This window comes from Myripristis murdjan, chromosome 21 (genome assembly GCF_902150065.1).
Source record: "Myripristis murdjan chromosome 21, fMyrMur1.1, whole genome shotgun sequence".
NCBI lineage: Eukaryota > Metazoa > Chordata > Actinopteri > Holocentriformes > Holocentridae > Myripristis > Myripristis murdjan.
The window spans coordinates 20,168,721-20,179,962 of record NC_044000.1 but is presented as its reverse complement, the minus strand read 5'-3'; the positions used below and the strand labels follow the sequence as shown (position 1 = coordinate 20,179,962).

At 43.0% G+C, this 11,242-nt stretch overlaps 1 protein-coding gene across 2 annotated transcripts; it reads left to right on the top strand.

Moving 5' to 3' along the window:
- The first annotated feature begins 426 nt into the window (after positions 1–426).
- slc9a2 (solute carrier family 9 member 2) lies at positions 427–11,121 on the top strand. 2 transcript variants are annotated; one of them, XM_030081505.1, is made up of 14 exons: positions 427–735; positions 817–1,029; positions 1,205–1,419; positions 1,535–1,783; positions 3,912–4,162; positions 4,258–4,475; positions 4,659–4,858; positions 5,037–5,126; positions 5,215–5,285; positions 6,673–6,840; positions 6,965–7,070; positions 9,268–9,384; positions 9,725–9,812; positions 9,993–11,121. In XM_030081505.1, exons 2-14 carry the CDS (start codon positions 957–959, stop codon positions 10,403–10,405), a joined length of 2,259 nt encoding a protein of 752 aa, XP_029937365.1. In that variant the 5' UTR covers positions 427–735; positions 817–956; the 3' UTR covers positions 10,406–11,121. The 2 variants fall into 2 exon arrangements, with proteins under 2 accessions (XP_029937365.1, XP_029937364.1); XM_030081504.1 differs by having other exon boundaries at positions 427–1,029.
- Positions 11,122–11,242: the final 121 nt, after the last annotated feature.

Sequence of the window (11,242 nt, the reverse complement as noted above, 5' to 3'; positions counted from 1 at the left end):
CAAACTGACTTAAGTTATATAAAAATAGCATTTTGGCTGACAAAATAACCTGTAATACCGGAATGAACTGATAAAAAAAAAAAAAAAAAAAAAAAAAACTTTTCCCTTAATTTTTTTTTTTTTTTTTTTTTGCTTCATCATCATCAACACCTGGAGGTCACAATTTAGCCAACTCACTTTTATGTTCATAATTTATCACTGGTTTTAACCTTAGTTATCCTGTGAGAAATAAGTATTTACATCCTGAACAATACCATGAAGCTCATGAAAAGGTGAAACCTATCAGGCTATAGTGAAAGTTGAAACTGGCCTCTGTAGGTCTGTTCCCGAAACCACAGAGAGCAGAGTGGCTGGCAGAAACACCACGTCCCACCCTCATTTGCTTTAAGTGACACCCAATCAGAGCAGTGCTCGTGGCCGCGCCCAGCCGCTATCGGAACACGAGGACGCGCCGCAGGTAGACCACAGGTGTGTTGTCACGCAGTTTGAAGGAGACTCACACAGCCTGCAACTGAGAGAGAGAGAGAGAGAGCGCTGAGGGAAATATTATTTGGACACTACTCTGAGATTTTTTACAGTGAAGATGACTGACTGAGGACAAGAGTTGGAGGTTAAATTTGCCAACTTTGAGAGGCAGGCGTCTCTCACGGGTCAAGGGACTTTCCTCCGTGTGACTCTGAAGTTGGATGGAGTGACTGAATCTCAACGACCTGGATAATCACTTTGGATTGTAGAGTAAGGCCTCTGGGTTTTTGTCCACCATGGAATATTTTAGCAATATTAAATGGAGGGCGATTTCACTCACATTTTGCATAGTTTTAAGTTTTCCACATGGCTCCAGTGGCGAGATCCCACCGAAACCAACAGGCAGCGTCACTGTTCTGCCCCCGATCAAACCCAATGATGGCCCTCAAGCCTTTCCCGATGCCGAGAAGGAAAATTTGCCAGTTTTCACAATGGATTACCCAAGAATTCAGATACCCTTTGAGATCACTCTTTGGGTGCTGCTTGCCTCATTTGCCAAGATTGGTAAGCAACAATATGTGATTAAATTGTGTACCTAGAATAGGTGTGACTGTTGCATAGAGGAACCTGCCCAGATAATCTCTTGGCAGGCGGTGGGTGCATGGTTACACCTGGACGTGATGTAGTTGGTAATTTGACATCTGCATAAACAATATTCCTACTTCTCCTCGTCTCTCAGGGTTCCATGTGTATCACAAGATCACAGTGTGGGTGCCGGAGTCATGCCTTCTGATCAGCATTGGCTTGATTGTGGGTGCCATCATGCACTCTGTCCACGAGGAGCCCCCTGCTGTGCTCACATCCAATGTTTTCTTCCTGTACATGCTGCCCCCCATCGTCCTGGACTCGGGCTACTTCATGCCCATCAGGCCCTTCTTTGAGAACGTTGGCACGGTATGTTACAAACCAGCCACGGTTTCTGGATGCTGCCACAACATCATAAAAATCTTAAACATTCATGATTATACAGCCTGTTTACATGTGTTTGACTCTTACACCTTGTGTGCAGGTGCTTTGGTTTGCAGTGGTGGGGACTCTGTGGAACAGCATTGGCATAGGCATGTCTCTGTTCGCCATATGCCAAATTGAGGCTTTCGGCGTGCAGGACATCAACCTCCAGGAGAACCTGCTGTTTGCCACCATCATCTCGGCCGTCGACCCTGTGGCTGTGCTGAGTGTGTTCGAGGATGTGTCTGTCAACGAGCAGCTCTACATCGTGGTGTTTGGCGAATGCCTCTTCAATGATGCTGTCACTGTGGTGAGTTGGCCATGGCAGAGATTTTTGTGAAAATGTGTTTGACTTCCTGCAAGATGGGTGTGTTTGTGACCCATTTGGTGGAACACATCCAAGGAGGCACAGTGCCTTCTGGCCAAAACAAACCTGAACTGAAATGGAGCGGGAGACTTGCTGCTACATGTTCTTTTTCCAAACTAGAATTCATCTCAGCCAACAGTTGTTTGTTACCATAACACGCTGAGCAGCAAGAAAGTTGCCATTATGTGCAGCTGATAGTATGTCGTTGTATTGTTCAGAATAGTGGGGGTCGATAGCCATTGTCCCTCATGTAGTGTCTCAGTAAGAGGACTTGAATGTAGTATCCTAACTGAGACTATTCTTCCACCCATCTTACATATAAAGTCCTACATGGGTTATTTGCAAAATTCAATAATAAGAAATATGAGTCCCAGAAGGATTTGTTGTGTGGTGAAGACCTGCTTTTGTCTCCATTCCTTCACTCTCAAAAGACAAGGCTCAGGTTTCAACAGATACTGTACCATGTGTTCACTCTTTTCCAGGCTAGTATAAGTATTGTGTATGGGTGGGATTTTTTTTTGCATATTCCTTGTATGATTATATGAAACCTCATGAATTTAAAAGTTTACATGAGGGGAAGTAAGTAGACGCTACACTAAATGAATGTGTGTCCAGAGGCATTTTACATGAGTGTGTTTGTTCTGATGTCACCAAACCGGTTTCTGAGGTCAGTGCTGCAGTTGGCTGGATGGGAGGAGTTAACACACATCATCGTCTGGAACCTGACTGAAACGGGCTCACACCAGAGTTTCCCCCTCTCTGTGTCTATTATGCTCACCCACCCACACATACCTGTCCTGTGTTTTGAGGTGGGAGTGGTGGGGACCCTTTGTTTAGTACACAGTAGCAGAGCTGATGCTGAGACTGAGGACAAACATTTACCCGGGAAACTGAAGCTCAGGCGTGGTCCAGTATTTGTCTCATGCACAAACATCGCCGACCTACCAAGAGTGTCACTGTGTCTGCTGTGTTAGAGCAGTCTCCAATGCAAATCCAAAATAAGGAACCTGTGCACACAGAAACTATTTTAAATGAATGGTAAGAAAATAGGCCCACCAGTTTCCAAGTTCTGTCGTATCTGAACTGTATAATAATCAGAGGCAGCTCTGATGTTTCTTTTCCCTTAACCCAAACTAATCTCTAATAAAACATCTCCTTATCTCAACCTTGTGTTGTATAATCATGGGTACTAGGAAGCCAATTTGGTCAGTACGACAGATTTGTGTAGCTGTGAAAATTGTTAAAGTTATTTGAAGCTGCATGTAAACTCGATCTTTCTTTGATCTAGACAGGATTCCAAAATTTTCCCTGCCTATTAAACTGTGTGCCTCCTCTCCTCTGAGCAACCAAATGAAAATGTGAAATGTACTTAATAGTTTGTATTTTGTCTTTGTTTAAGGCATTCATTTTAAGTATTTGCAATTTCTTTCTCATGGCCTCTTAAACTATGTCAGTTTTATTATCTCACTTCATTGGTTTACTTGTCAGGAACAGTGCACATTAATCAACAGAAAGAAAGTGTAACAGAGCCAGAGTTAGCCAGAGAGGTTAATTTTCATCTGTTGTCCTAGTAACTTTGTTTTGGTGGATGCACAGTCTTACGGGCCCTTCAAAGCTAATCTTCAAGCATTTGACCAGCAATATTACCGTGTACAGTGAGAAGCTCTAGGATTCAGGGAAATGGCTGTGTTCACATCCGACATTATCAGTGGTGCAGGTACAACAGGAGCGGGAGAAACAAAGGCGGCTGTTCGGGCGAATGATCTTTTTCAGTGAGTCATTCAATGTGCTCAGTGAAATGAGATTATCACCTTGCAAACAGTGCGGTATTCATAAGTCAATAAATCACTTTTATCAGGAACGCTGTGATTTGAGGCCGCGGCCCCTGACACCACCCATGACCTCTGGCAGAGCTGCGTGGGTTGTTTGTCCCAATGCATGCACATGGGTGTGACAGGGGCTGTTTGTATTCAGTCCACTTCTTCTAAAGTTTCTTCTAAAACTGATGAGAAGATGATGATACTTAGTTCTTCTTGTGTATGGACGTCCGTGTGTATGTGTCTCTTTTTAGGTGTTGTACAACATGTTCAACTTTGTGGCGGAGATGCCGGTGGTGGAGCCGGTGGACGTGTTCCTGGGGGTGGCGCGGTTCTTTGTGGTCGGGCTCGGAGGCATGGGCTTCGGCGTGCTGTTTGGCTTCGCCGCCGCCTTCACCACCCGGTTCACGGCCAACGTCCGAGAAATAGAACCGCTCTTCATTTTCATGTACAGCTACCTGGCCTATCTGGTGGCTGAGCTCTTCGCCATCTCATCCATCATGGCGTGAGTAGATTACTGGTCAAAATATGTGAATGCTTGACAGTTCCGCCACTGTAGAAGCATGTAAAAAACAAAGTCTGTGTCCTGTGTGTATGCAGCATCGTGACGTGTGCCCTCACCATGAAGTACTATGTGGAAGAGAACGTGTCCCAGCGTTCCTGCACCACCATCCGCCATGTCATCAAGATGCTGGGCTCCATCTCTGAGACCCTTATCTTCTTCTTCCTGGGTGTGGTCACCATAACAACCGAGCACGAGTGGAACTGGGGATACATCCTGTTCACACTGCTGTTTGCCTTCGTATGGAGAGGTTTGGGTAAGGAAAGGGTGAGGGCTCCTGTGTTGGACAGACGGTTTGATTTCATTCAATGTCTGAATGTCTTGCTTGTGTTTGAGATTGAAGTTTGCACAACGATCCAAGCACTTATACTTTACCTTTGTCAATACAAAAACCGAAACAAACTTCTTGACATTTTTCTACACTTCCTCCTTCCTCCAGGTGTGTTGGTGCTGACTCAGATCATTAACCCTTTCCGTACCATCCCATTTAACTTGAAAGACCAGTTTGGCCTGGGCTATGGTGGCCTTAGAGGTGCAATTTCTTTTGCCCTGGCCTTCACTCTCCCTGACAACATCGGACGCAGGCAACTCTTCATCACCGCCACCATTGCCATTATCATCTTCACTGTTTTTATTCAGGTAAGCAAAGGTCTGAGTGATTATTTTCCAACAGATCATCATCCATTATGTTCACCGGCCTTATTTTACGGTCCAGATAGTTCTGCAATCTATACCTTTAACAATTAGGGACATTAGCTACGGCCATGCCTCTTTATTATGTCCTGATGAATTTTCATCCTGTGTTTCTTCTCCTCAGGGCATCTCCATCCGACCTCTGATTGAGTTCATCAACGTCCGCAGAACCAACCGCAACCTTGGCACCATCAACGTAGAGGTTCACTGCAGGGTATGCCAAAGATTATGATTGCGAATGCTTTTCGTGGACAGCGTTTTTCTGTGTGCAGCGTTAACAGCGTTGTTACTTTTACCTGCAGCTGATGGAGCATACCATCGCCGGCATAGAGGATCTCTGCGGACAGTGGAGCCACTACTACTGGAAGGACAAGTAAGAACCTGCCCTGTTTTCTTCATCTCTCATGCTTACCTAATAGCGTCTTCTAGCTGTAATATTATAATTAGTTGTCACTCCGTGGATGTGGGATGTTTTTCAGTCATTAGTATCCTACAGATGTACAAATGAGCTCCTAACTGCAGATTTTGAAAGTAAAGAATAGAAGGACACAGGATTTTTAAGAACCTGCTCCCAAGTAAAACTGGAAGCGAGACAGCAGCCTCAATTTGCTTGTTGTGCTCTATATTTTCCTCTTTGTAGTTTTGTTTGACAGAGCCATTGTTCATGCTGGGAATGTGTGGGATTGTTGACAGCTAAATAGACTTTGGTGTCGAATTCGGCTTCCTGCATCAATAGCCACAGCATTTTGTTCCTAACACTCTACTAAAACTACTAACTTCCTCTCATAGTCTTTTATTTCTTCTACCTTTCGTCCAGTCTGCATGTCAACACATGACGTTATACTCATATTTTAACACGCATTTTACAGTGGCTCCATGGTCGTTCAGCTAAATTTAATTTCAATGTTTTTTTTTTTCTTTATTAGTTCATCTTTTTTTTTTTTTTTTATTTTGAGATGCAGTTAACCGCTGCAACTACTAACAACATTTGGCTAGAAAATATAGGAGAATTACATTTTTGATCGTTCACTTATTTATTTATTTTTTTTTTATTCCTTGCCCTTCTTCCTTTGACATCCACATAGGGTTATTTGGTTTGCACTTTACATCCACCGTCTTGTTATGGCAGCTAGTGTCTGTGTGGACATAATAAACACTGACTCTTTGCACTTTACTTCAAAAAAAAAACAAAACACAATTGCTGTTAAGACCTAATCAGTTGTATTTTTGAAGTCCTATTATTTTATGTAACGATCTGATCATTTTATGTACACAGTAGTTTGAACTATTTTTCCCAAGTATTTTATTTTTCACAAAACTACATTTCACTTGAGCTTTGTGTGTCTTTCAAATTCTTTCATTGTGTGTAACTGGGAGTTTGTAAAACGATACCTTAACTATACCCTAACTTAGAAACTTTCCCCTTTATTCTTAGTTTCTCGCTTTTATTCCATTCCTCCTCTCTGCTTTCCAGTGATCCTTCTCTTCCTCTTGGCTTTGTTGCTGACACTTAATGTAATCATCCTGCGAAACAGGTTCCTCTGGTCTTTGAATGTGTAATGAGAAGTGTGTTATACCAATCAAACATGTTCTCAATCCCCCAGAGTAACCTCTCACCATTATTTGCCATAGGCATTTTTAACGTGACAATGCACCAGACAAAATGTGAATTATGGAAATATAACAACCTCTTTTGCCGAATTAACTCTATTGTACAAACAGTGAAACTAATCGGTGTAATCTCCAATGCCCAATGTCAGATTCCTGAAGTTTAACAACAGAGTCCTGCGTAAGATCCTGATCCGAGACAACCGGGCCGAGTCAAGCATTGTGGCGCTGTATAAGAAACTGGAGCTGCAGAACGCCATGGAGATCCTGGACACCGTGTCTGGAGACATCAGCGCTGCCCCATCCATCGTCTCTCTGTAGTACGCCACCTTTATTTCTGTTGTACTGACCAACATAACTCATTCACCGCAATGCCTGTTAAGGTCAGAAGGGACCGGTAACTAAAAACTAAAATGTTTCTTATTTCTGTTATCTGTCTTGTAGTGAGGAAAAGAAGAGCTCAGCTAAACCTAAGAAGAAGTTCATGGCTGCTGACCTGAGGAACATGCATGATCTCCTGTCCAAGAACATGTACAAGATCAGACAGCGGGTGAGATGCACCAAAGCAATGTTCAGACTATTTTCCGTTTTTGTAGAGGAGAAAAATCAAACACTTAGCAGAAACTCTCACAACACATCCCGTGAGCTCCAATCTGTCTACAGTCCTTTGGTAACAACATTAATGACAACTACCAACCTCTCCACCAGTTATCACCATGTGCAGTCAGGACGCTATTGTCCTCAACTGTCTGCTTCCTATGTAGCATGAAACCTCTACTTCCTTGCAGTTGCATGGCTCCATGCCATTCTCACATACATTCAGATACACTTAAAAAAATGTGTTCTCTAAAAATGTAGTTGCTTTCTCTTCACCTTGCAGCTGCTTTAGATTTCCTTTCCTGTGAAAAGAGCAGAGACAGGGGAAAAAACAGAATGATGTGAACACAACCAAGGAATGATTTTTTTTTTTTTAATTGATGAGCCTCCTTTATTAAAGTCCACATATTACATATCTGTCTCACCGGTAAAGCTGGACAGAAGTCGTTTTCACTTCAGTTCTTTAAAGTGAGGTGAAAACCTGTCTGAGGCCTGGCTCACTCATGTTAATATATGTAGTGCAGGCACTGAACCTCACGTGCTGTTTTGCATAGCCACCGGCTGTGGCTGGCAGTAGTTTTCCATTAGTGACATCACCCTCAGAGAGGCCCTCAAAAACGCTTTGATGTCGACAAATAGGGAGCATGTGTTTCAAGTGAGATTGTCTGATTACCTTAATTGCCCATCTTTTCAAGTCTCTCATCTCTCTGCTATTCAGAGACTTTGTGAACCTCCCTCACACAAACCCTCGTCATGTCCCGCTCAACTCCCTCTGTGGTGGTATTTTTGTTAACATTCAGCGACTCTCTTGTGATGTCCTGTGCAGATGGATAGGAGGCAGCATGCACACTATTTGGCTCTTGAGTGGTTCAGGGAATCAAAGTCCCCAAAGATCCAGTTTCAAAGGAAAAAATTAAATTCCTGCATACATTGATTCACCTCTGACATGAACCTTTCTCAAGACATGTTTTGGGAAAAGTTCTTACAATTGAAACGTCGACTGACTGCTTTGAATAAATCAATGCAGCAGTGAAAAAGTGTGTGTGGGAATTGACTTTATTGGAATTACAGGCTGGGTAGATGGATTAAAAAAACTTAGTAATGGTCCACCTTGCCTATAACAACCTTTTAACTGGCCTAACAGCATCCTATCAGGGGAGTTACTGTGTTGAAGTTTTTAAAATTTGTTTTAGTGTAGCCCTGCAACACTTTACCTTGTCTTTACAAATCACATTTGAACAGATGTGCTGTTGTGCATATTTATGCTTATCCAAGCCTACTAATCAGGATGTTGTGGTACTGTGGGGTGATCAGTGGAAAATTATGAAGTTAAAGGAATATAACCTTTTTTTGACAATGTTTGACTGAGATTTCAGTCACAATACCAAAGTAAACACATCAGGATACAAACATGTGCCCCTTCTACACACAAAGCAAAAAAACAATACTCATAAGAACACACATATTACATTTAAAAAATATATATTAAATTAAAAAGCAGAATCTATACTCCCATATGTTATCTGTATATGCATTTTCTCTCCAGTCATTTTTAATAATATACATAAACCTCTTCAGCCCAAGACAGGTCAGCAGCTCCCCTTCCCACACTCAAACTAATGGTGGTTCTACATTTTTTCAAGGAAGACAACATTTAATTGGTTATTCATCCTGTCTGTCCTTGTTAACCTCATGTGAGATAGTTGGATACATTTTATTGACATAAGACAGACAGATCAATAGTGGCGTCTTGGTGAAGAACAATGACAAGCTTTAGGAGTTTTTGTGAGGTGGTTATATTTGTTTTAGGTCAAGATAATAGCTGTAGGTTAGAGTTCCTGAAGGAAGCACTGTTGACAGAGGTGAGTCGTGGGGGAAGCATGGGAGCCTGGAGAGTCCAAGCAGAGCTGAGGAATCTCTCTGTCCCTATGGGTCAGACAGGTGTGTCCAGTCATGGTTGGGAAACCTAAACATATGCTGTATCGTAAAAACGACAGTAAAAAGCCATGAAACGCCGTCTCCTTGTTAAAGTATCTATTAACTGTCCAGTCGTCTCAACATGTGTTTGCACAGGCCTTGTCTCAGCAGAACTGTGGCTGTTATGTATTATGTTTTATTTCTAATCACATGCCTGTATTTTCTTTGATCAGACGGTGGCATACACCAGAAAGCATGCCCTGCCCAACGAGAGCCAGACCAAAGAGATTCTGATGAGACGTCATGCCAGCATCCGCCGCAGCCTCCGGCCTGGCAGCTTTCAGAGTTCGGTAAGCAGGAAACTCTGCAGCATATGGCTGGTGGTGGGGGTCTATTCTCAAACAGGCACACTCAATGATATTTCCCTCAGCTATCAGATGAATTTGACTACATGAATTCTCAGTTAGCTGCTCAGTTAAAAGTAGGTATTTGAACAGAGATTTGAACCTCATGAACTGCAGGTTAATTTAATGGAAACTGAAAAAAAAGATCCTAAATCAGACATGAGGTTGTTTTCTTAATCCCATCCCTCTTTTTATCATTCTCCTTTTTTCTTCATGACATTATTCCTCTCCATCACTTTTCATCCTGTCCTTTCCCCCGACTGTTTTATTTCCGTCTCGCTCCCAGGTGGTGCCCAAATCCCATAAGTACTTCTCTCTCCCTGCCGGGAAGAGTCTGGACTCGAAATTCCCTCCTGGGAGGCTGAGCCATGCAGGTAAGCTTTCCAAACCTTCCTTAAAAGGTTGTACTCTGTACTCAAACCAGCTTCCTCATATGCCATATGGTGGTCTGTTCTGTTAGATGTCATTTGCTTTTTATGAAAACATATTGTGGGTTTATGGTATATTTGTGCCCACTCGATCAGCTTTAATGCCATTTTCTGCACTTGTCTCAGATGATGAGGAAACCATGTCAGAGATGGCCTACCCCTCTCGACGCTCAAGATTTAGCCAGCCAGGACGTTCCTCTTCCAGAGCCATGCTGCCCCTCAACAGGCTGGAGACCCTAACTGAGGCGCCCTCCGTCAACATGATGGATGAGAGCAGCAGGGAGAGAGGGAGAACAGGGCACGGCATGTCCAGAATGAACTCCTCCGTCAGTGATTCCCGTGTCCCTACCCCTCGCCGCCACTTGGACTCTCACACCAACGGCTCCTCAGGTGACCACAGAAACGAGCATCATGAAGCAGAGGAGGAGCAGCCTTCATCTCCACCTCCAGCCTGGGCTGCTGAACCCAGAGACAGTGACAATAATGGAGCACGAAACCCTCTGCTCCGGCGGCCTCAGTGGAACCCAAAGAAGCCATGAAAAGTCCGCCGAGCTCTGGGCTTTGAGCAGCAGCCGGACTGCTGTGGACTGTGTCTCAGGTTCTCCAGCAGCACCAGGATCTCTGCATCTAACAGTCGACTCAACCCACAGTAGCGCTCCATCGGAGTCCGTGCATTTCTTATGAGAAGTGAGCCACACTGAGACTTATTATTACAATGCCACTGGCAAGCGCACATCAGCCAGTGGACGGTGGTACTGAAGAGTAGCTGCCCGCGGCGTGAACGTTGAATAACTTAAAACTGAGTGGTGTCAAACACATCAAGAGCACAATGCACTATAGTGAGGAAACTGTATATTAACGTTTCTGTAGTGAATCATTCTCAAAAGACAAAAGTTGGTTTTACTCTCCAATTTTCTTTGTGTAGTTACTTTACATTTTAACCAACTGGACATTTTAAGCCATATATTTTAAGCCATTTAAATATTAACTGATTACGTCCTCATCCTTCCATCTAGTCTAAATATTGTGATTTTGTGTTTTTATTGCCTCTTGTGTGTCAGTTTTATGACGGAGGATATGCATTCTGTAAATAGTCCATTTTAGTGTAACTTGTGGAAATGTTAAAGGACTCCAGGAGGCCTGTATGTCTGTTACACTCATGGACCTCACAAACTAGGCCCAAGGAGTTATTTTTATCTTTGTGTAATAAAATTTTCTCATCGTCTAAAGCCATCAAGATTAGCCATAATTATTATTGAATAATGGTTGCTGTAATGTTGTGCTCTTTCAGAAACAAATTTTCATTGAACAAGAACCACTTGGAGCTTTGGTTTTCTGGTGTTAAACAATAGAAATAGATGATTTCCATGATCTTC